This window comes from Crotalus tigris, unplaced genomic scaffold (assembly GCF_016545835.1).
Source record: "Crotalus tigris isolate CLP2741 ecotype Arizona unplaced genomic scaffold, ASM1654583v1 scf7180000024386.1433019, whole genome shotgun sequence".
NCBI classification, from domain to species: Eukaryota; Metazoa; Chordata; class Lepidosauria; order Squamata; family Viperidae; genus Crotalus; species Crotalus tigris.
This window is the reverse complement of record NW_024100556.1, coordinates 1,120,374-1,146,476: the sequence shown is the minus strand read 5'-3', so window position 1 is coordinate 1,146,476 and position 26,103 is coordinate 1,120,374. Positions and strand designations below refer to the sequence as shown.

Sequence of the window (26,103 nt, the reverse complement as noted above, 5' to 3'; positions counted from 1 at the left end):
CTATGGAAAACTCTTTTAACCCACTCAGTAAAATTTAAATCCGATCCAAATAATTATATCCACAACAAACATATTAATACAAAAAAAATCTCACTAAGTTCACATATTTAATTAATCTTTATTCAATCAGGATCTCTAATGTCTTATTTACCAGTCTTAAACCTTGAGTCAATCCGTGTCTAAAAAGCCTTTTAAATCCATCCAATAGGATTTTTAATATAACTGGATTATAAAGATGCATGTGTTCTTGTCCATAATCCCAGTATTAGGAATCTGCCAAGATATCAAAAACTTTTGACATCGGAAGAGGTTAAATTTTCATCCCCAAACTAGGAGAACTCCATAGCTAATTTGTAGCAGTGGATTGTTAATATGTGTTGGCTGCCTACATTTAAATCAGTGTTTGTTTTATTAGCAAAAACTCATGGAAGGAGACTTTAGAGAACAATACTAAATCTTTCTGGAATCGATTCCGTTTGTATCATAATTTGTGGTTTAAAATTATGATTGTTTGAAGTCATATTCTTGTATATGTAACATTTATGCGTCCTTTGTTCATTAGTAGTGAACAGTAACAGTTAAAATTTTGTTTTATTTACAATTTGGATTTCTAAGAGCATCCAACCCAACAGCAACTTTAGGAGGCATACAGATAAGAATATATATATGTTTTCCTTCCTTATTAATCCTTTTTACTAACTTGTAACTTCTGTACTTCTGTTTGGAGTGTAGAAGTCTTGAATTAAGCCTCATTGCCCTTGGTCCAATATTCTTATTCGGAGGTGTTCCAATGCACATTATTTATAAGATAAGATAAACTTTATTGTCATTTTTATACTGTGGGCACAACGGCACACATCAAAAATGAAATTTAGTTGCCTGTTCTCAAAGTGAAACACATACATGACACACACCTAAACATACTATGAACAACATATGCATAGACCCACATTCCTACATATACTTAGGAAATAAATATTAAATATTGTCTATCTTGAATATATAACGGAAGGAGGAAGCTTGAGAGTTCGCAAGGTTAATGCTGTTTGGAATGAAACTCTGGCTAAATCTCGATGTTCTGCTTCGGATACCACAAAGCCTCCTCCCAGAAGGTAACAAGGAAAACAGGTCGTGAAGAGGATGTGTAGTGTCCCAGATAATCTTACGGACCCTGCTCAAGCAGCGCTTTTGTGCTATGTCCTGGATGGGAGGGAGGGAACTGCCAATGATCTTTTTGGCCATCCTCACCACTCTCTGCACTGCCTTCCTGTCTGAAACAGTGATGCCTCCAAACCAGACTGTGATGCCGTATGACAGGATGCTCTCGATTGTCCCCCTGTAGAAAGTGGTCAGGACAGGGGAAGGAAGATGTGCTCCCAAATGTAGACAGGCAATAAGAGCAGTACAGAGGGAGGCAATGGGGCACTCCAAGGGAGAAGGAGAAGGCATTGAGAAGCCATGCCTTGGGGCTGCATAATAAAAAGGGAAGCTGGTTGCTGAAGGCAACTGTTTGCAAAGGACTCAAGGTTCATGGAATCCTGTTTTGTTTGCCTTGCTTGTGAACAATTCTGTTTGAATCGTGTTTTGTTTGCCTTTGCTTTTGGGACATTTTGCAGGTCTGTACCTAATTAATAAAAGGGGTTTGTTTTCTCTACTTGTCAAAAGAGGGGTTTGTGAATTAACAAGGACTCACATAGGCTGGGACAGAACACCTGGTAACGAAATGTTCAGAAACCAACCCACCAGCTCAGAACCTTCGCCCTCATCCTACACCCAAGCTACAGATATTCACCATTGTTGCAACTATTAAACAGACACTAAATGAACTGTTGTATGTTGAGGACTATCTGTATTCTTATTTTCCAACGCAGCTCATTTGTACCACAGAATGCAAAAGGAGTGGACTTAAAACAGTGCTGTCTCCTTAAACTTGCTAAATACTTATTTCTAATAACAGCCAAGTTGCTCCCGGCGCCGGAGGTAGGGAACTGGGTCAGAAGATTACAGAAGATCACATAGATGGCTCAAAAACTGGGAGGTGTTCTCAAAAATCAAAGATAATCCTGCAAGGAGTAATCTTTATCACATTTTTATGTCCTTCGGTTAGGTTCTCATGCCATCGAAGCCAAAAGGCAATGGAAGAAAACTTAATCCAGTATCAGTGAACTCTCCCAGGGGATCGCCAGAACTACGGAAGTAGAAGGAAGAAAAAAGATACAAAGATGGCCATCTAGCCAGCCAGTCCAGCATCTTCCTGGGTTGCAATTGTGGCTTCCATACATCTGATGAGTTTCGGGTGGGGAAACTTCTGATCGGGATAATTGTTCCTGCATCATGCCACTATATCTGAAATTATAAATGATCCAGAAAAGGATAAGCTAGAAATAGGCAAACTACAAAGAAGAGGAATGAAAAGGGATCTACAACAGGGGTCCCCAACGTATGGATTCGCTTAACGATCAGGTTACTAATTTATCAACTGCAGTGATTCCCTGAATAACTATGGCAAGAAAAGTCATAAAATGAGGCAAAGCTCCCTTAACAAATGTCTCACTTAACCACAGAAAATGTTGGGCTCAGTTGTGGCCATAAGTCAAGGACTACCTGTAAAGTGTACAACGGGCCAGAACACAAAGTTATAGTCGATTGGTTGACTCCTGCATGAGGCAATCTACGCTATGATTGGTTGCTGTGGGTGTAAAGGGGGAGTTTCCCTTTTTCCCTGCCTTTTTTCTTCTATTGTTTTAGTGTGCTATCTGATTTACCTCATGATGTTCCTGTGTTCCTGACTATCGTGTCTGCTGTGAATATAAATGTATATGTCTGTAAATTTAGATTTTGCCAACAAAGAGTTAAAGGGAGACTAGTATAGCTATTTCAAGCTATTTAGCTCTCATCAGCTAGCCATACCCTTCTGAGATTTGAACCTGGGCTGCTTGCATGTTAGGCAGCTGTATTAGCCTCTAGGCCAGGGCTTTTCAACCAGTAGTATGGGTACCACCTGTGGTACATTGGCACCTGGCAGGTGGTACGTGACCATCCTAGAAAAGTGGTAGAGGGGGAGGGGAATGAGCTGAACCAGTGGCAGCACCACACAAGCCTGAACGAGAGATGGCTGGAGCTGCAGGGTTGTTGGCTCAGCGGAAGCGCCAGGATCAGCACCAGGCTCCAGCTGGAGCTCGGCGCTGATCCCAGCGCTTCTGAGCCCAGAAAAAGCACCAATCAGCTGGAATGTTGCAGCATCTCCAGGGTCTTGTGGTTTACATTCAGATGCTTGGCAACTGATTCATATTTATGATGATCATAGTGTCCCAGGGTCATGTGAAGTGACTAAAATCTGCTGCAACCACCCAGCAGACGGGGGGAATAAAAACCAAACACCCCACCCCACCCCGGCTGCCAATCCTCAACAGAAATGCTCACAACAATGAAAACCTCGGACAGGAGGAAGAGCACCTCCAGGTGGGCAGGCAGGTGTCTTGCTCGGCTGTGGCTTGGGGGGCACTTTTTCAGTGCCATTGTAACTTCGAACAGTCACTAAATGAACTGTTGTAAGTCAAGGACTACCTGTACTTTATCGCTTTTTTCCTTTTGGGGGGGGTCAAGTTTTTGACACCTTGCTAGGCGACTGGTGGTACTCGAATATTGCCATATCCTAAAAGTGGTACAATGGGTGAAAAGGTTGAAAAGCCCTGCTCTAGGCCACAGGTTCTCCTCACTTCTGTCAGCCGAACCAGGGAGGATACATAGTAAGAGTTTTCTGGTGAAATCGGTCTAATAGAACACCTGGTCTACTGCTATGATTACTTTTGCCTTTCAAACCACTCCTAGATTGGGGTGTATGTATATGTATGTGTATGTGTATCGATCATCTGGGGGAGTTTTTCTGCTCTCTGAGCTACCCTCTCTTCCCTCAGTTGATCAGATGGTCAAAATGGTGGTTTTCAGACCTGCAAGATAGATGTCAGTCCTCCCAGGTAAATCAGATGGAAAACACAATCGGATGAAGTAATTCTACTATTATTCTAAGGCTTGCAGAATCTCGCAACCCTCTCGCACCTGAAGGCAGGACAAGAAGCAACGAATGGAAACTAACCAAGGAGAGAAGCAACCTAGAACTAAGGAGAAACTTCCTGACAGTGAGAACAATTAACCAGTGGAACAATCTGCCTCCAGAAGCGGTGAATGCTCCAACACTGGAAGTTTTTAAGAAGAGACTAGACGGCCATTTGTCCGAATGTGTGCTGAGCAGGGGGTTGAACTCGATGACCTCCAAGGTCCCTTCCAACTTTACTACTATTACTATTACTAAATAGACCAACTCCCTGAGCCAGCTTTTAACTGTTTGATCCATCAGGGTGGATTCTGCCTTACTCTGGCTACGTTAAGCGACTGGGGGCTCATGCTTCTCTTCTCGTCTGATCGTTTCCTAAGCAGCATCTCTTCCCCTCTTTCCATTATGGAGATTCTCAGCCATCCAGGTCATGGTTGTCCCCAAGGTCCTTTTTCAGGTAATGACCGGATTTTCTTGTTTTTCTTTGAAGATGTTTTGCTTCTCATCCAAGAAGCTGAAGAAGCTTCCTGGATGAGAAGTGAAATGCCTTCAAAAAAAAAAAAAAACACCCCAAGAAAGTCCAGTTGCCTCCTGAAAAAACACATTTGGGACTCCTTCCATTCCATTACAATTTAAATAAAAATGGGTAAGGAAATATTCTCACATACCATTGCCAGAAGAAGCAGATTCTTCGCTGTTCCCTGCAAATCAAAGAAGGAAGAATGACAGTAAGGTCAAATGGAAGTAGCCTCCACTTTTTCTGACCCATCTTCTCCCATTTTCATAGGAGAACATGGTAACACTTTTAACCTATCCCATTTCTCCTTGGTCATCTTTTCCGTAGACCAAATATTTCCAGATACTTTAATTATTATAGAATAGAATAGAATAGAATAGAACAGAATAAGGTTAGGTTGGAATAGAACAGAAATAGAATAGAACAGGAATAGAATAGAACAGAACAGAATAAGGTTAGGTTGGAATAGAATAGAAATAGAACAGAAATAGAATATAGAATAGAATAGAATAGAATAGAATAGAATAGAATAGAATAGAATAGAATAGAATAGAATAGAATAGAATAGAATAGAACAGAACAGACATTATAGGCATTATAAAGTGGTATTAACACTTCATGTGATTTTGTTTCTATCCCTCTGTTAATGCAGCCTACAATTGTGGTGGCTTTTTTGGCAGTTGCAGCACACTGCTGACTCATATTTCAGTGATTGTCCCCTAGAACAGTTTGAGGAAGATCAGTCTATAGTATTTTGCTTACTACAGATAGATCTTGAAATCCCCCACCTTAAATAATTTGTAGATTCCAATGAAGGAGACTATTTGTAGCTCAGGGTTGAAATATACTGTAACTAACAGCACTGATGATGTTACTTAGTTAGGGTAATGAAATGTCTGCAAGAAAACAAGCAAACTCAGAGAGCACCAAGGACCCCTCACTTTGTAGATTAGCTGTTTCTTCCCCAGAGTCAAGTGTGGATATATCACTGACATTAATATACTGGGAGGAGAAACAACTTGGAAAAGACAATTCTTCACTGTGTCCACTCACTGGAAGATCTCATCCATCTACAAATGGGGCAGTCTTCAATGGAACAAGAGCTCCTTCATTGGCCAGGAAGCTTATGATTCTTTCCCACGGTCATTTTTCTCTTTGGTTATGCTGTATAGCAGTGGTGGCGAACCTGTGGGCACATGTGCCGCAGCCCCAGCCCCACCTCCCCCCATGGCCCCCTCCTCACCAGCAGCCCCCCCAGAGGAGAGTTGCCCCTGGGCGCACCTGCAGCCAAGGACATGGCAGCCGGGCAGCAGGGACAAGACTCCGCCCTTGCACCCCATCGCGCGCAGATGATGCTGCGGGACACGGACGGAGGGCGTAGCTGCCATGGTGCTGCAGGGCCACCTGGGCGATCTGTGGTGGGCCGTGGACACGGTAGGTGGCCCTGCGGCCTGGGGTGGGGCAGTTTTTGTGTGCCCAATTCAATGTAGGTACAGCAGGTAAAGCATTGTCGTGCTTTGTCTGCCATCTTGGCCAATTTGGACCCCCCCCAATGGGGAGGGGCCTCCTGAGTACCACAAATACTCCTTCCATTTCAGAAAGGCCGTGTTCACGTACCTGATGCAGCTTGGTAGCCCTTCCGCCATTTTTCTGAAAGCACAAACAAAAACTTAGACCCAAATCTTTTTTAACCCTTTACAAAGGGCTGTGTAAGTTAATATTTTATTCAAGCCTTACGGCAGTGGTTCTCAACCTGTGGGTCGGGACCCCATTTGGGGTCGAACGACCATTTCACGGGGGTCACCAAACAACGCAGTCCACCATTTTTTTCCCCTTTTCCTTAGCTGTGCTACTCCCTTTTATTCTATTGGCTTTTGAAGGCCAATAGAATAGACTCTCTTGAATAGAGTCTAATTCTATTGGCTTTCCAAAGCCAATAGGAATTGTCCAGGCTGTCTCTGCCCTGCTGAGCCCGCCAAAAGTCCCATTCTGCAAACGGTGCTGCACCAGTTGAGTAGTCCTCGACTTACGACCGGTTGTGAGTCGCGGTATTAAAAAGGTTGAGAACCACTGCCTTACGGTATAGTTTCAGGGATTAGCCTTTTAATTTAGTGGCACCTAGTCTAGTTTGCAAAGACACCAGATGATGGCAGCAAAGAGAGCCATACAAATCTAAGCCTCCCCTCTAACAGGGAGACTGAGTTTTGCAGCCCAACTACAGGTATAATAGTCCTAATTTTGAGGGCCAGATTAGGATAATGGTTAAGATTATAAACCAGGAGGTCATGAATTCTAGTCCCAGCTTAAGCATGAAAGGGGGCTGAGTGACTTTGGCCAGTCAGTTTCTCTCAACCATGGGAAACAGGCAATGACAAAGCCCTTATGAAAAGCTTGCCAAGAAAACTATAGGGATTGTCCAGGATATCACCAGGAATCCATGCTGATTTGAAGGCACACCCCATCCACCAAAGTTTAATTTTAACTTTAGCTTTATAATGATGAAATGGTTGCAGAGTATTATGTATCCCATATATGAGGTATTATAAGTCAGGGGTTCCCAACCCCCGGTCCGTGGACCGGTACTGGGCCGCAGTATGCCAGCAATCTGTCCGCACAAATAAGCAAAGCCCCATCTGCAGGATATAGGCAGCACACCAAACCACACCCCCTCTGGTCCACGGAAAAAGCTCTCTCCGTGTAACTGGTCCCTGATGCCCAAAAGATTGGGGACATCTGTTATAAGTCATTGTATCTGATAATCAATTCCACATTCCACAGACAGTAAACCAGGAATTAATTAGTTAGGCATCCAAATAAGTACTCGGCAGACCAAGAACCATCAATCCAACTCTTGGCAGAACCAGATGTCAACGCTGCTAACATCGGATATTTTTGCTTTGACAACAGTTGGAGATGCAACCATTTTCTTCTTATGTTTTACTCTTGAGTTAGATGATGCTGCGGGGAGGAATGTGCATGAGAGTTTAGCTAGACATAACAATACTTGACCTAGTGTGTGAACCAAGGTTATTGAAATAAGAGATGATAAGAATTGGCGGGGCTGGAGAACTGGAGGGAAAGCCTGCATTTCAAACTAATTGGAGAATGTGATTTATGACAGTTAATTGGAGGAGGGAATTTTGTTTTGATACTATGTGCTCAGGGGAGGGGAATTCAATTTTTGGCTTTGACTGTGTTAGTGCCGATGCTATGCTTCTCTAATAAAGATTCTTTAAGATAAACAATACTCGAAGTTCTTTGAAGAGTTTCATCTGTCGGAACCATGATACCAGAAGCTTAGAAGGCCAAGAGGCTTATAGGATATGAGACAATCCCTAAGAAGGTGAGCCTTGCTTACATCTTGTAGAGAGGGGGCTGTCAGCAAGTCAGCAACAGGAGCATATTTCAGATTTTGCACTGGGTAGGCCATTTCTGCATAGGAGAGATGGTCCTGGAAGTACCTGGATGTCCTTTTGGATCCAGAAGAAGCTTTGACAACTGCTATGTTCTTCTAGATGTAAAAATGGTCCAGATGGACTGCCACCATTGAGCAGTGTAGATGGGGTCCCCAACTCCCGATACTGGGCCACAGCCTGTTCAGAACTGGGCTGTGCAAGCAGCAGGCGAGTGCACGAGGGGCACATGACACAGATTTTGCAAATGGCTAACTAATATAATTACTTTGTATTTAACTTGATGGACTTTCTCTTTTTTAAAATGACGTTTAGGTTTATTTATTTTATTTTTATTTTTAAAATTTATATGCCGCCCCACTCCCGAAGGACTCTGGGTGGCTAACAATAAAAAACACATAAAACATAACAAAACAATACAAAAACAATCATCCAGGGGTAAAGTTTTATAAACCCCAGGCCTGCCGGAAAAGCCAGGTCTTAAGTAGCTTATGGAAGACCAACAGGGTGGGAGCGGTCCTAATCTCCAGGGGGAGCTGATTCCAAAGCGTGGGCGCCATCACAGAGAAGGCCCTCCTCCGTGGCCCCGCCAAATGGCACTGCTTGGCCGACGGGGCCTCAAGGAGGCCCAGCCTGTGGGATCTAACCGGACGTAGGGAACTATGAGGTAGTAGGCGGTCTATTAGCTTTTAACATCCCTAAACTGATAAATGGGCTGGAGACGAGCTCCATGTAAGAAAACATTTGTTAGTACCAATTGGGATCCGGTTAAATCTCTTTTGCGAATGCCAAACAATCTTTTTCCTTATGATGTATGCCCCTTCCGATGTCAGACCTCACTTTAATGAACATGTGTGATATTATGGGAGGCAAATATGTAATGTGTTTGACTACATGTAACTGAGTTCCTATGCAAAGGGGAGGTGACGTTTATCCTGTCCAATCAACATTCCTCCTGCATTTTTCTTTGTTGTGTTAATTATGAAAAGGGACATAAGAGGGGGCTTGGGGTTCTCTCGTTTTTCATAGAGAGATCCCACTTTATCAGGTTACCCTAATAAACTGCTTTTAAATTATCTTCTGAGTCGGTTACTTATTGGGAAGGTAAACTGAGGCAGAACCTAAGGCCAGATTTGGCTATCAGCATGTGCCTGCCACTTGCCTGGAACATAATAATAATAATAATAATAATAATAATAATAATAATAATAATGATGATGATGATGATGATGATGATGATATCTGTAATACCATCAAACATCCACATCTGCCTATCCCAGGTCCTTGGTAAGGACTTGATAGGTAGACAAAATGCCAAATCCAGTCTGAACATCTGGCTGACTGTGCAATGATCCATAATAATAATAATAGTAATAATAATAATAATAATAATAATAATAATAATAATAATAATAATAATAATAATAAAGTTGGAAAGAATATTGGAGGTCATCTAGTCCAACCCCCTGCTCAGGCAGAAAACCCTATACCATTTCGGACAAATGGCTATCCAGTCTTTTCTTAAAAACTTCCAGTGTTGGAGCATTCACTGCTTCTGGCGGCAGGTTGTTCCACTGGTTAATTGTTCTGTCAGGAAGTTTCTCCTTAGTTCTAGGTTGCTTCTCTCCTTGATTAGTTTCCATCCGTTGCTTCTTGTCCTGCCGTCAGGTGCTTTGGAGAATAGCTTGACTCCCTCTTCTTTGTGGCAGCCCCTGAGACACTGGAACACTGCTATCATGTCCCCCCTCATCCTTCTCTTCATTAAGCTAGACATATCCAATTCCATCAACCGTTCCTTATATGCTTTAGCTTCCAGTCCTCTAATCATCTTTGTTGCTCTTCTCTGTACTCTTTCTAGAGTCTCAACATCTTTTTTCCTTTCTCCCCTCCACCAGTCCACAAATCTGGAAAGGTTGAGGACCACTGAGTAGAAAAGTTCAAAAGAGATAAAACTGGGGTATCTCTTGCTTGGCCCTTTCTATTTAGAGACTTCCAGGACTAATCCATGGGCAGATTCCCTTGTTGTGATTGGTGGAGATTGCTCTGCTCAGAGACACACGTGTTGGATTGGACATTATAAGCTTCAGGCACCGCCCATTACAAGAGTGGTGTTCTTCTCAGAGAGCAGGAGGGAGGCTGAAACTGCTACCAAGAAGCTTCTACCAACAGGAAGAAATCTCGGTTTACTTACTGGCGTAGAACAGGATCCCAATTACCAGCAAGACCACAGCAGCTAGAGCACTTAGGACACCACCCACGAGGATCCCTGTGGCAGATGAAACTAAGAAAAGAACAAAAAGTTGGATGAAAGGTTGGATACAATTTCCTTTGTGTACCGTTTTGTCCCACATTTCAACAACTGCCTGCAACTGAAAGTGATTTTTTTTCCCCAAAGGAAGTTTCTCACAGAGTTTTCTTTAACAAGATTGTTTATCTATCTATCTATCTATCTATCTATCTATCTATCTATCTATCTATCTATCTATCTATCTATCTATCTTTTTATTATTTTATTTTATTTTATTTTATATTTTATTATTTTATTTTATTTTATTATTTTATTTTATATTTATTTTATTTTATATTTATTTTATATTTTATTTTATATTTTATTTTATTACCGCCCATCTTGCGGTCCGAGAAGACTCAAAGCGGCAGATTTATTGAGAAGTAAAGAGTTACGAGCATTCCAACAGCTGAATTGGTTCCCATTTAAATTCAATATTTCCCTACCTGCGTTACAACAGAGATTTTCTGATTTTCTTTCTCACAAGTAGAAGAACGTAGTTTAAAATGATTGTTAGAGGAAAAAAAACCAGTGTCTGCTTGTAACACACGTGGGAAGAGATCGGTTCTAAGTGAGAAGCTGGAATCCTGGTAACCTCTTTCATCACAATAAGGAGAACTCTGAGAATCTACCTGGAAAATAGTCTTGTTAACCATCCGACTAGTGAACTCAAAATCAAGGAATCTTCAAGGCTTTGATGCACCATAAAAGATAAACATTATTGAATACACATCTCGGAACTAAAGAAGCAAAACAAGCTCTGATTTTCCCACTTGAAAATCTGCCTAGTTAACAATAGCTTCCCTTTATCCCTACCCACTGGGTGTTCACATTATCCAGTCATATATCTTTGGTTTGTTGTGAGAACTGTCCACTTCCTCATCAGACACTTGCATTAGTGACCTTGGCATTCTTGTAGACTCTCACGCTCTGTGGACAGCTTCTTAGACTCCCGTTTCCTCCCCATGCTTTCTACCCCTCCCCCCTATTTCTATGGCAAGTTGAGTAGCAATAGAAGTTAGCAAGCAACCTAGCAATTCAACCTTGACACTGTTATTCTTGGTTAGAAACCCCTGACAGGGAGCCGGGCAAAATAAAATCCTGGTTCTGAAAATTTCAGATCTGCTCCCTGAGATCTCTCAAGCCACGTGTGATGACCTAGGACACAGCACAGAGGCAATGCAGTCAGCTGGCAATTCAAAGAGTTCTTTTATTGCTCCAAATTTTCCCCAAATGCTCCCACATTTGTTGGCAAGCTTCCAACAAAAGAACACACACACACACACACACACACACACACCCCTTCAGCCAACTCTGGCTGAAAGTAGGTTCAAATACAGTTTGATTAGCATAAGAAAGTGCTCAAGGCCACAGAGATAACAAGGAAGAAAACATAAACTTAACGAGTCTGTTTGAATCAAAGCTTGCCTGAGCAATTTTCAAAAGAGAAAATCCGAAATACAGTCCGAGGTCTTTAAACATTCAAGCAACGTGGTCAATCAGTCCAATAGTCAGAGTTTCCAGGTTTCCAAACAGAAGTCACAGAACAAGACATCAGCAATAATACACAACACTCCAAGGATTCAGGTTTGTTCCTGACAAATGCCCCTCTCCACAGCCTCTCCTTAAATCTCAATCTCCAGGTGTTCCTTGTGAAGAAGGGTGGGACGCTCTCCTCCCGAGTAGTTGAGCCTGCCTGCGTTGTTCCCTCCTTCTCTCCACTCTCCGTGCTCTAGGGTCAGGTGGGGGTGGCCTTTACTTATCACCTGAACTCTGCCTCTCCTGTTCATCCTGTCCCAATCCTGAAGGGCCCTGGCCTGCCTCGGCCTGCTCTTCCCCACATTCCTCTGAAGCCACAGACACCTCGCCCACTACCTCCCCGCAGATTCAGATGGAGGCATGATACCACATGCTCCACACCCATCAGGCAGAAGGAAAGAAACAGGGCGAAAAGGGTTACTGTCTCTAGTCTGAACCTAGATATTATCTGTAGGAGACGGGGCCAAGAAGAGCACCCCATAAATAAGCCTTAAAATGCACTCCCTGGCATCCATGTGCCCCGTCCTTTCCTTGCAGTCACTCACCAGGCTTCTCCCAGGAGAAATCCTGAGGGTTCAGAAGACCGTCATGCTCCACGTGACATTTGTAGTGCTCCCTCTCCTCGGGGTCGATCTCAATGCTGAGCCAGGTGTGGTAAGTGCTGTCTGAATTGGGAGTGATCCCTCCCCGGAAGGTCTCTTGCTCCAGGATTTCCCCACCCTTCCTCCAAGTGACATCAACCTTTTTGGGGTAGAAGCCGTGCAGACGGCAGATGAGGATCTCCAGTCCGTTGTAGCTCCCTTTCTGGGTGACTGTCACCACTGGAGGTTCTGCAAAAATTGAAAGATTCTGGATACTCGACCGAACGACTGCTTGAGACTCAGGACAGGGGTCCCCAACCTGTGGGCCACGGCCCTCTACTGGGCCGCAGCCTATTGGCCACTAGGCCACATGAGTGGCTGGCTGGTGCTTGCGTGTGTGTGTGTGTGTGTGTGTGTGTGCTTGTTTGCATGCAGCCCCACTTGTGCAAGCGTCACCGCAAGCATTGCTACAGTTGTTTGTGGCCCCACTTCCTGCAGCCAAGAAGGCTCCACACCCATTTGCCCTACTCAGGTGATCCTGAGGACACAGGTAAACCTCCAAGTGGCCTCAATGACCAGCTATCTGTAAGGAGTATAAATCTTTCCATCCTTCACCATCTAGTCAGAACTGAAGAAGCTTCTTGGATGAGAAGCGAAACGTCTTCAAAGGAAAACAAGGAAGTCCAATTGCCTCCTGAAAAAAACACCTTTGGGTCCACGAGTCATAAAACACAAAATGAATAATCTCCTCCTTAGACGTGTTCATTTGACTCTATTTCCTAAGGAAGGTCAGTGCCTTCCCTGCCCATCAGACTGTGGCAAACAGCACTATTTCTGAGCGAAAGGAATTTGCAGAAGAGAACTTCATGCAAAGGGTTGGGCTGCAAATTCGGTCCTTCAGCCAGGGTGGGACACCATCACCTGCACAAATTCCAGACCAGCCCCTCAGCCCAGGAATCCATGAAATGCGATTGAGGAGAATTGCTTTTCGGGGAACTCATGGAAATCTTGAGTTGTAAGAAGACACGGAGGTCATCCAGTCCACCTCCGCTGTCTAGCAAAAGCTACCATCATTCTAAGATACCACCCCATCCCACGCCCCATCACCTTTTCTGAGTAGGGAGTCCTTGCCATAATTCAGATATTTGTGAAGCCACTCGATGCAGTCTCCTTCCAGGAAGTTCTTCCGGCTTTCGGTCCAAACCAGATCAGCCTCCCATTGCCTCTTGGTGACCTGAGCCCGCCAGTTGGCTGCTGTCCAGGTGAGGGTCTCTTTATCCAGGCTGAGAAAGTCTGTTCCATCGTAGCCAAACTGAGAACTGCCTTCTTTACGTCCATCTTGACGTAGCTCACACCCGTGCATCCACTGCCAGGTGTGAAGGCCTGTAAGACACACCTAGGTGAAGTTTGCATAGGTCACTTGGTATCAGAGATATAATGAAAAAATATACCATAGAAACCATCTAAAGCAGACATGTCAAACACAAGGCCCGGGGGCCGGATGCAGCCCGCGAAGTGGTTTCATGTGGCCTGTGAAGTCATCCTGGAAACAGTGAGGGAACAGACCCCGCTGCCTTGGCCCTGGCCCAGGCCAGCCCGGAGCCAATGTACAATTTTGTGGTGGCCATCCATGCTGAAACACATTCAGTCTTAGCTCCACAAGGCCATTTGGAAACAGCGAGGAACCAGGAGAACCTTGAGCAGCAGCCTTGAGGAAGTGGGGCTGGGCTTGGTGCTGCGGGTGCTCAAGGGCCAGGCTGGGCATTTGACCCAGAGGGCATTTGACCTCTGCTGCCTAGGGCTCCGGGCAGCCCGCACCACCAACCCCCCCCCGCATGGCCTGAGAGGAACAGTGAGGCTCCTCCAGTGGACCATACCTTGGCGCTTGCCCTGGTCCCACCCCCTTCAGCCAGAGACCCTCAGATCTATCCCACTGCTGCCCATGCCCCCACAAGCACCCTTGACACGAACAATGTAGAGCTGGCCATGCCCACCCAGTAGGCCACACCACTCCATCCACACCCACCCAGTAGGCCACACCCACCGGCCCCCCTGAGGGCAACCGCATTGCTAACGCGGCCCTCAATGAAATTGAGTTTGACACCCCTGATCTAAAGGTAGTGGGAACTTCATCACTGGAAGCTTTCCAGAAGAGAATGGACTGCCATCTGTCAGAAATGGCGTAGGTTCTCCTGCTTGGGTGGGGGAGTTGGACTAGATAACCTATAAAGTCCCTTCCAACTCTGTTATTCTATTCTATTCTATTCTACTCTACTCTACTCTACTCTGTTCTGTTCCATATTTTCTATTCTATTCTATTCCATTTCTTATTCTATTCTATTCTATTCTATTCTATTCTATTCTATTCTATTCTATTCTATTCTATTCTATTCTATTCATTCTGTTCTGAATTCTATTCTATTCATTCTGAATTCTATTCTATTCATTCTGAATTCTCTATTCTATTCTATTCATTCTGAATTCTATTCTATTCTATTCATTCTGAATTCTATTCTATTCATTCTGAATTCTATTCTATTCATTCTGAATTCTATTCTATTCTATTCTACTCTACTCTACTCTACTCTGTTCTGTTCTGTTCTGTTCTGTTCCATATTTTCTATTCTATTCTATTCTATTCTATTCTATTCTATTCCATTCCATTTCTTATTCTATTCTATTCTATTCTATTCTATTCTATTCATTCTGTTCTGAATTCTATTCTATTCATTCTGAATTCTATTCTATTCATTCTGAATTCTATTCTATTCATTCTGAATTCTATTCCATTCCATTCCATTCCATTCCATTCTTATTCCATTCCATTTCTTATTCTATTCTATTCTATTCTATTCTATTCTATTCTATTCTATTCTATTCTATTCATTCTGTTCTGAATTCTATTCTATTCATTCTGAATTCTATTCTATTCATTCTGAATTCTCTATTCTATTCTATTCTATTCATTCTGTTCTGAATTCTATTCTATTCTATTCATTCTGAATTCTATTCTATTCATTCTGAATTCTATTCTATTCTGTTCTGTTCTGTTCTGTTCCGTTCCGTTCCGTTCCATTCCATTCCATTCTTATTCTGTTCTGTTCTATTCTATTCTATTCATTCTGTTCTGAATTCTATTCTATTCATTCTGAATTATATTCTGTTCTATTCATTCTGAATTCTATTCTATTCATTCTGAATTCTATTCTATTCTATTCTATTCTATTCTATTCCATTCCATTCCATTCCATTCTTATTCCATTCCATTTCTTATTCTATTCTATTCTATTCTATTCTATTCTATTCTATTCTATTCATTCTGTTCTGAATTCTATTCTATTCATTCTGAATTCTATTCTATTCATTCTGAATTCTCTATTCTATTCTATTCATTCTGAATTCTATTCTATTCTATTCATTCTGAATTCTATTCTATTCATTCTGAATTCTATTCTATTCATTCTGAATTCTATTCTATTCTATTCTACTCTACTCTACTCTACTCTGTTCTGTTCTGTTCTGTTCTGTTCCATATTTTCTATTCTATTCTATTCTATTCTATTCTATTCTATTCTATTCTATTCTATTCTATTCTATTCTATTCCATTCTTATTCCATTCCATTTCTTATTCTATTCTATTCTATTCTATTCTATTCTATTAATTCTGTTCTGAATTCTATTCTATTTATTCTGAATTCTATTCTATTCATTCTGAATTCTATTCTATTCTATTCTATTCTATTCTATTCTATTCCATTCCATTCCATTCTTATTCCATTCCATTTCTTATTCTATTCTATTCTATTCTATTCATTCTGTTCTGAATTCTATTCTATTCATTCTGAATTCTATTCTATTCATTCTGAATTCTCTATTCTATTCTATTCTATTCATTCTGTTCTGAATTCTATTCTATTCTATTCATTCTGAATTCTATTCTATTCTGTTCTGTTCTGTTCCGTTCCGTTCCGTTCCGTTCCATTCCATTCTTATTCTGTTCTGTTCTATTCTATTCTATTCTATTCTATTCTATTCATTCTGTTCTGAATTCTATTCTATTCATTCTGAATTATATTCTATTCATTCTGCATTCTATTCTATTCATTCTGAATTCTCTATTCTATTCTATTCTATTCTATTCTATTCTATTCCATTCCATTCCATTCCATTCTTATTCCATTCCATTTCTTATTCTATTCTATTCTATTCTATTCTATTCATTCTGTTCTGAATTCTATTCTATTCATTCTGAATTCTATTCTATTCTATTCATTCTGAATTCTATTCTATTCATTCTGAATTCTCTATTCTATTCTATTCTATTCATTCTGTTCTGAATTCTATTCTATTCATTCTGAATTCTATTCTATTCATTCTGAATTCTATTCTATTCATTCTGAATTCTATTCTATTCTATTCTATTCCATTCCATTCCATTCCATTCTTATTCCATTCCATTTCTTATTCTATTCTATTCTATTCTATTCATTCTGTTCTGAATTCTATTCTATTCATTCTGAATTCTATTCTATTCTATTCTATTCATTCTGAATTCTATTCTATTCATTCTGAATTCTATTCTATTCTATTCTATTCTAGTCTAGTCTAGTCTATTCCATTCCATTCCATTCTTATTCCATTCCATTTCTTATTCTATTCTATTCTATTCTATTCTATTCATATAATTTCATATTAGTAAAGTTGGAAGGGACCTTGGAGGTCATCTAGTCCAACCCCCTGCTCGGGCAGGACACCCTACACCATTTCGGACAAGTGGCTGTCCAGTCTATTCTTAAAAACTTCCAGTGTTGGAGCATTTACTGCTTCTGGAGGCAAGCTGTTCCACTGATTAATTGTTCTCCCTGTCAGGAAGTTTCTCCTTAGTTCTAGGTTGCTTCTCTCCTTGATTAGTTTCCACCCGTTGCTTCTTGTCCTGCCTTCAGGTGCTTTGGAAAATAGCTTAATTCCCTCTTCTTTATGGCAGCCCCTGAGATATTGGAATACTGCTATCATGTCCCCCCTTGTCCTTCTCTTCGTTAAACTATACATACCCAATTCTCGCAACCGTTCCTTATATGTTTTAGCCTCCAGTCCCCTAATCATCTTTGTTGCTCTTCTCTGTACTCTTTCTAGAGTCTCAACATCTTTTTTGCATCGTGGTGACCAAAACTGGATGCAGTATTCCACGTGTGGCCTTACCAAGGCATTGAAGAGTGGTATTAATACTTCACGTGATCTTGATTCTATCCCTCTGTTAATGCAGCCGAGCACTGTGTTGGCCTTTTTGGCAGCTGCAGCACACTGCTGGCTCATATTTAGGTGATTGTTTACTAGGACTCCGAGGTCCCTCTCACAGTTACTACTATTGAGCATGGTGCCACTTATGCTGTACTTGTGCATTTGGTTTTTCTTGCCTAAATGTAGAACCTTGCTTTTTTCACCATTGAATTTCATTTTGTTAGTTAGTGCCCAGTGTTCAAGTCTGTCCAGATCCTTCTGTATCTTAAGCCTGTCTTCTGGAGTGTTGGCTATTCCTGCCAGCTTGGTGTTGTCTGCAAATTTGGTGAGTTCCCCATCTATCCCCTCTTCTAAATCGTTGATGAAGATGTTGAAGAGCACTGGGCCCAGAACAGAGCCCTGGGGCACCCCACTACACACTTCCCTCCATATAGATGCAGTTCCATTGAGGACCACTCGCTGAGTACGGCCGGTCAGCCAGCTACGGATCCATCTGGTGGTGGTTCTGTCTACCCCAATTCCTATTCCACTCTACCCTATTCCCTATTCTACTCTACTCTACTCTGCTCCACTCTACTCACTGCAGTTGTTAAATTAGCAACACAGTTGTTAAGTGGTTTTACCACTGACTGCTTGTCAGAAGGTCACAAAAGGGGATCACATGACCCCAGGACACGGCAACCGTCATAAATATGAGTCAGTCGCCAAGCGTCTGTATTTTGATCCCGTGACCCTGGGGATGCTGCAAAGGTCATAAGTGTGAAAAACGGTCATAAGTCACTTTTTTCAATGACACTGTAACTTTGAACGGTCACTAAATGAACTGTGGTAAGTCGAGGACTACCTGTATTCAAACCCCAACTAATTCAGCCCTTCGAGGTAGGCTGGTCAATGAAAAAGACACTGCAAGGATTGCAGGAATTATTCCAGTAATGTATGATAACAGAACCTTGTCCAGTTGAGACTCTAGACAGAATACAGAAAAGAGCAACAAAGATGATCAGGGGACTGGAGGCTAAAACTTACAAGGAACGGTTGCTAGAATTGGGGATGTCTAGTTTAACGAAGAGAAGGACAAGGGGGGACATGATAACTATGTTCCAATATCTCAGGGGCTGCCCCAAAGAAGAGGGAGTCAAGCTATTCTCCAAGGCACCTGAAGGCAGGACAAGAAGCAATGGATGGAAACTAATCAAGGAGAGAAGCAACCTAGAACTAAGGAGAACCTTCCTGACAGTTAGAACAATTAACAAGTGGAACAACCTGCCTCCAGTAGTGGTGAATGCTCCAACACTGGAAGTTTTTAAGAAGAGACTGGACAGCCATTTGTCTGAAATGGTATTTCCAACTTTATTATTATTATTATTATTATTATTATTAACTCTTTGTTCCACCTTATATTAAACAAAATCAAGATGAGGTTATCTGAGTTTCTTTCCCACATGTGTTTCAATGTATGGACTGTGGAAATCTTTTGGGAAAAGTGTACAGTAGAAGTGCCACCTTTGGTTAAGTATCCACCCATTTTTCTTCTAATTTCTTTATAACTCTAGCCTTGTTCACTTAATAATACTATTTTACATCGCTTTCTGGGCAACCAGTCAACTCTTTGCACCATGACTTTAATTTTATTATGTTTTACAAGCTCACTAAATGAAAGAACACAAAAAACCCAACCAACTCGATAGGGATCACATAACACACTGATAAATGTCCTCTTCTCAGCTTCAGTACATGACATCAATAACTGAATCCTACTGTGATCTGATTGGCTCATTGCCAAAACAAAATGACACTTGATTGGTTCTCTAAACATCATGATAATGATAATAATGATAATGATAATAATAAAGGAAGGAACCTTGGAGGTCATCTAGTCCAACCCCCTGCTCAGGCAGAAAACCCTATACCATTTCAGACAAATGGCTGTCCGGTCTCTCCTTAAAAACTTCCAGTGTTGGAGCATTCATCGCTTCTGGAGGCAGGTTGTTCCACTAGTTAATTGTTCTAACTGTCAGGAAGTTTCTCCTTAGTTCTAGGTTGCTTCTCTCCTTGATTAGTTTCCATCCGTTGCTTCTTGTCCTGCCTTGTCATTGGCTACAATCGGATGAAGGAAAGCTACCTGATATCAACCTAAGCAAGTTGTGCTTCATTTTTCTGGTTATCTGGCTATAACTTTTCATAGAATACAGTACAGATAACTGAACAAACTATGTTGCATTACATTCTTGATTAAATTATCTTTCCATTGATATATAATTTTATGGTACTACTCCAAAACAAAAGTGGTGTTATTAGCCATCAAACCTCAAAAATACACTTTTCCCAAAAGGTTTCCACAATTTTGGCCACTACTGTAGAATCCTTGAATGGAAAAGGTCTCAGAGATCACAGATTCTAGATCAGAGGTAGGCAACCTTGGCTCTTTTATGACTCGTGGACTTCAACTCCCAGAATTCCTGAGCCAGCCATGCTGAGGGGAAAGGGAGAGGTTGCCAAGCTGAGCCAGGCTGGCTCAGGAATTCTGGGAGTTGAAGTCCATGAGTCATAAAAGAGCCAAGGTTGCCTACCCCTGGACTAGGACTAGGCCGCTTTATGACTCGTGGACTTCAACTCCCAGAATTCCTGAGCCAGCCTGGCTCAGCTTGGCAACCTTTCCCTTTCCTCTCAGCATGGCTGCCTCAGGAATTCTGGGAGTTGAAGTCCACGAGTCATAAAGCGGCCTAGGCCTAGTCCAGGGGTAGGCAGCCTTGGCTCTTTTATGACTCGTGGACTTCAACTCCCAGAATTCCTGAGGCAGCCATGCTGAGAGGAAAGGGAAAGGTTGCCAAGCTGAGCCAGGCTGGCTCAGGAATTCTGGGAGTTGAAGTCCACGAGTCATAAAAGAGCCAAGGTTGCCTACCCCTGTGTCTAAGCTAACCCCGCTTGGTGGGCGTGCAGGAAGGCAGCCTGTAGCCAAGCTCCCATCTCCCTGGCACTTACCCGGGGTATGGTTGAAGCGGTTCCAGAGGCTCAGTTGGAAGTAGAGTTCCCAGCTGTGGGAGAGTTGAGTTTGCCAGTCCCAATACTGGGCATCATCTTCATCCACCCTCTGAATCCAGGACCCTCGTGGCAAGTCCCTCCGGGAATCGCTGTCGTAGTGGACAAACTGCTGATCATCCAAGTAGCCCACAATGACAAACCGTGGCAGGCCGTGGCCCAGTTCTGACACGCCGGTGAAGAAATAACGCAGGGCGTGGGAAGAGGCGTCTACCGGGAGAAAGAAGCAGACATTCGGTGAGTATCATTTGCTGCTGAACAGAACTGAAAACCCCAAAGGACCTCTGTCAAACTGCAAAGCCAGGATGAACAGTTGAGGGAACTAGGTGTGATTAGCCTATTGAAGGGAAAAATTGGGGGGGGGGAGAGAACCATCTTCAGGAATAGAATAGAATAGAATAGAATAGAATAGAATAGAATAGAATAGAATAGAATAGAATAGAAGAGTAGGGATAGAATAGGGAGTAGGGATTTGTTGTTGTTGTTAATTGCGAAGTCATGTCCAACCCATCGTGACCCCATGGACAACGTTCCTCCAGGTCTTCCTGTCCTCTACCATCTTCTGGAGTCCATTTAAGTTCACACCTACTGCTTCAGTGACTCCATCCAGCCATCTCATTCTCTGTCGTCCCCTTCTTCTATTGCCCTCAATCTTTCCCAGCATCAGGCCCTTTTCCAATGAGTCCTTCCTTCTCATTAGGTGGCCAAAGTATTTGAGTTTCAACTTCAGGATCTGGCCTTCTAAAGAGCAGTCAGGGTTGATCTCTTCTAGGACTGACTGGTTTGAACGCCTTGCAGTCCAAGGGACTTGCAGGAGTCTTCTAGGGAGTAGGGATAGGATAGGATAAAATAGGATAGGATAGAATAGGATAGGACTATGATGGCGAACTTTTAGAGACCGAGTGCCCAAAACTGGCCCAGCCCCCGTTCCACCCCCTGCCCTGCCCCACTCCACCCCCCCATCCCCCACGCCGCTTGCCCGCAGGGCCACTCACTGCCTCCAGGGCCTGCCGCAGATCGCCCAGGCAGCCCAGCAGCGGCATGGTGGCCACGCCCTCTGCCTGTGCCCTGCAGCATCCACTGTGCATGATGGGGTGTGAGGGCAGAGTCTTGTCTACGCTGCCTGGCTGCCATGTCCTTGGCTGCGCTGCTCCGCGTGGGCCACGCTCAGGGTCAACTCTCCTTCAGGGGGGCTGCTGGAGAGGAGGGGGTCGTGGGAGGGAGGCGAAGCTAGGGCAACGGCATGTATGCCCACAGAGAGGGATCTGAGTGCCAGCTCTGGCACCCATGCCATAGGTTCACCACCACTGGGATAGGATAGGATAGGATAGGATAGGATAGGATAGGATAGGATAGGATAGGACAGAACAGAATCTCCCACAATTTCTGAAGGCAAACTGTTCCATTGTTTGATTGTTCTCACTATCACAGTGGTTCTCAACCTGTGGGTCGGGACCCCATTTGGGGTCGAACGACCATTTCACAGGGGTCGCCAAACAACGCAGTCCGCCATTTTTTCCCCCTTTTCCTTAGCTGTGCTACTCCCTTTTATTCTATTGGCTTTTGAAAGCCAATAGAATAGACTCTCTTGAATAGAGTCTAATTCTATTGGCTTTCAAAAGCCAATAGGAATTGTCCAGGCTGTCTCTGCCCTGCTGAGCCCGCCAAAAGTCCCATTCTGCAAACGGTGCTGCACCAGTTGAGTAGTCCTCGACTTACAACTGGTTGAGTAGTCCTCGACTTACGACCGGTTGGGGGTCGCGGCATTAAAAAGGTTGAGAACCACTGCATTATCATAACATTTCTCCTTATTTCTAGGTTGAATCTCTCCTTGACCAGTTTCCACCAGTTCTTTGTTGTCTGACCTTCAGGAGCTTTGGAAAAATAGGTTGACTCCCTCCTCTTGTGGCAGCCCCTGAAATATATTGGAACCCTGCTATCGTGTCTCCTCTGGTCCTTCTCTTCACTAGACTAGCCCCGCCCAGTTCCTGTAACCGTTCTTGAGCAGCTGTCACGGAGAAGAAGGGACTGACTTATTCTCCAAAGAACCAGAGGGCAGGACAAGAAGCAATGGCTGGAAGCTTATCAAAGAGACATCCCATCTAGAAGTAAGGAGAAATGTCTGAAAACAAGAGCAATCCATCAGTGGAACAGTTTGCCTCCTGGAATTGGCGCGGGCTCCATCACTGGAGGTTTTCAAAAACCAGGAGGGTATGAAGTTGAAGTAATTCTATCCAGATTCTATCCCTCTGCATTAACAGAGGGATAGAATCAAGATCACGTGAAGTATTAATACCACTCTACAATGCCTTGGTAAGGCCACAGTTGGAATACTGCATCCAGTTTTGGTCACTACGATGTAAAAAAGATGTTGAGACTCTAGAAAGAGTACAGAGAAGAGCAACAAAGATGATTAGGGGACTGGAGGCTAACACATAAGTAACGGTTGATGGAATTGGGTATGTCCAATTTAATGAAGAGAAGGACGAGGGATGACATGATAGCAGTCTTCCAGTATCTCAGGGGCTGCCCCAAAGAAGAGGCAGTCAAGCTATTCTCCAAGGCACCTGAAGGCAGGACAAGAAGCAACTTGGAGGGAAAATTATCAAGGAGAGAAGCAACCTGGAACTAAAGAGAAACTTCCTGACAGTCAGAACAATTAACCAGTGGAACAACCTGCCTCCAGAAGCAGTGAATGCTCCAACACTGAAAGTTTTTAAGAAGAGACTGGACAGCCATTTGTCCGAAATGGTGTAGGGCAGGGGTTCTCAACCTTGGCAACTTTAAGACTTGTGGACTTCAACTCCCAGAATTCCTCAGCCAGCTTTGCTAGTTGAGGAATTCTGGGAGTTGAAGTCCACAAGTCTTAAAGTTGCCAAGGTTGAGAACCCCTGGTGTAGGGTTTCCTGCCTGAACAGGGGGTTGGACTAGATGACCTCCAAGGTCCCTTCCAGCTTTACTACTATTACCATTACTAAAGTTGGAGTAGAAGACCTCTGAGGGTCCCTTCCACCCTGGGATTCTATCTTTTACCCAGACCCAGCCAATCACATGAAAGGGAAGAAAACTCCGCCCGCAGCGCTGGGAAATTCCTGTCTAGCGAAAGGGGGAGAAATTCTGTACTGTCTGAACCCTGCGAGGCGGGCACGCGTGACCTCCCCACCCAGCGCAAAGAAGCTTCTCTCCCCTCCGCCCCGCGTCCTTCCCGGCGCCCCCTTTCCCTTCCCGCCTTAGGCATCCTCCTCCAGCCTTCCCCTGCAGGTGGAGCTCCAGTGCCCGTCTTGCCCGGCTGCTCCGGTGTTGCCCTGTGCCGGGAAAGCGGGGGAGGCTGGCCGGTCCAGACCCGCGGCTGCTCTGCCCACGGACTCCCAAGGGCGCCCTAGAAAGGGGGAGTCCCCGCGTAGTGGGGTGCTCTCTCTCTTCCCGCCACTCACCCGCAACGCCCGCGCCCAACAGCAGCAGCGGCAGCAGCAACAAGAGGGACGGGGAGATCATGCGGAACCCAAGGCTAACCTCGCCTGGCAGCTAGGCGGAAGAGCGAGCAGCTGCCGGGAACAGCGGCCAGCAGCTGGCGAAGTGCCGCCTGCCCCGCGGGGAGGGTGCTGGGCGGATCTGGGTGGAGTCTCCGCCCTGGGGCAAAAATGCGAGGCTGGGAGCGGGGCAGGGACCTTAGAGCAACCCTCACCCCCCCCCCACTCCTCCAACTGTCACTCACGCTCACATATCAGGAAGGGTTGCTGGAATTGGGGGTGTCTGCTTGAATGAAGGACCAGGGGAGACAGGATATCTCAGGGGCTGCCCCAAAGAAGAGGGAGTCAAGCTCGGGTGGAAACTAAGCAAGGAGAGAAGCAACCTAGAACTAAGGAGAAACTTCCTGACAGTGAGAACAATTAACCAGTGGAACAGCCTGCCTCCAGAAGCAGTAAATGCTCCAACACTGGAAGTTTTTAAGAAGAGACTGGACAGCCATTTGTCCGAAATGGTGTAGGGTTTCCTGCCTGAGCAGGGGGTTGGGCTAGATGACCTCCAAGGTCCCTTCCAACTTTACTACTATTACTAAGCTATTCTCCAAAGCGCCTGAAGGAAGGACAAAAAGCAAGGGATGGAAACTAATCAAGATCACGTGAAGGTCCCCCAAGGTCCCTTCCAACTTTATCATTATTATTATTATTAAGTATTAATACCACTTTACAATGCCTTGGTAAGGCCACACTTGGAATACTGCATCCAGTTTTGGTCACCACGATGTCAAAAAGATGTTGAGACTCTAGAAAGAGTACAGAGAAGAACAACAAAGATGATTAGGGGACTGGAGGCTAAAACAAATAAGGAATGGTGGCTGGAATTGGGTATGTCTAGTTTAATGAAGAGAAGGATGAGGGGGGACATGATAGCAGTCTTCCAATATCTCAGTGCCACAAAGAAGAGGGAGTCAAGCTATTCTCCAAAGCACCTGAAGGCAGGACAAGAAGCAATGGATGGAAACTAATCAAGGAGAGAAGCAACTTAGAACCAAGGAGAAACTTCCTGGCAGTTAGAACAATTAACCTGTGGAACAACCTGCCTCCAGAAGCAGCCTGAGCAGCGGGTTGGACTAGATGATCTCCAAAGTCCCTTCCAACTCTGTTGTTCTATATTCTATGATATGATATGATATGATATTCTTTCTATTCTATTCTATTCTACTCTATTCTTTCTCTTCCCTTCTATTCTTCTATTGCATATTCTATTCTGTTCTTTTCTGTTCTTATATTGTACATTCTATTCCATTCCATTCCATTGTAATTCTACTCTATTCTTGTATATTCTATTCTTGTATATTCTATTCTATTCTATTCTATTCTATTCTATTCTATTCTATTCTATTCTTATATTGTATATTCCATTCCATTGTAATTCTATTCTATTCTTATATTGTATATTCTATTCTATTCTATTCTATTCTATTCTATTCTTATATTGTATATTCCATTCCATTCCATTGTAATTCTATTCTATTCTTATATTGTATATTCTATTCTATTCTTATATTGTATATTCTATTCTATTCTATTCTATTCTATTCTATTCTATTCTATTCTATTCTATTCTATTCTATTCTATTCTATTCTATTCTATTCTATTCTATTGCAGCTTGCTGTAGTAGGTCCCTTACTTGAATTCATGGGGCACAGCATTTCAGATTCCTCTTTTCAGATTCTCGAGGGTTTCATGTGATTTGCACGTGGGATTTGTTGCTTTTGTCATCCCCTAATTATGCAAGAATGTTGCTCAGGTTGCATAAACTGAATTTCCACCCTTGCATTTCCTTAGGCTAAGTGAGGTTATATTTGCAAAACTGAAGTCCAATTTTTTTTTTTAAACCAATGTTTGAATCCGAAAGCCAGGTGTTCTCTTTTAATCCTTTTTGCTCCTGAGTTGTTCGATGCTTAGG

The 26,103-nt window shown here is 43.3% G+C and overlaps 2 protein-coding genes across 2 annotated transcripts in view; one reads left to right on the top strand and one right to left on the bottom strand.

Annotated features, from left to right (window-relative positions):
- Nucleotides 1-26,103, top strand: part of LOC120301603 — a 106,029-nt gene that overhangs the window by 68,950 nt on the left and 10,976 nt on the right.
- On the bottom strand, nt 1,833-24,261 carry LOC120301599 (major histocompatibility complex class I-related gene protein-like). Its single transcript, XM_039329047.1, has 8 exons — nt 24,104-24,261; nt 20,613-20,879; nt 13,499-13,774; nt 12,356-12,640; nt 10,176-10,265; nt 6,189-6,221; nt 4,723-4,755; nt 1,833-2,346 (listed from the first exon to the last, which is right to left on the bottom strand). Exons 1-8 carry the CDS (start codon nt 24,162-24,164, stop codon nt 2,333-2,335), a joined length of 1,059 nt encoding a protein of 352 aa, XP_039184981.1. The 5' UTR covers nt 24,165-24,261; the 3' UTR covers nt 1,833-2,332.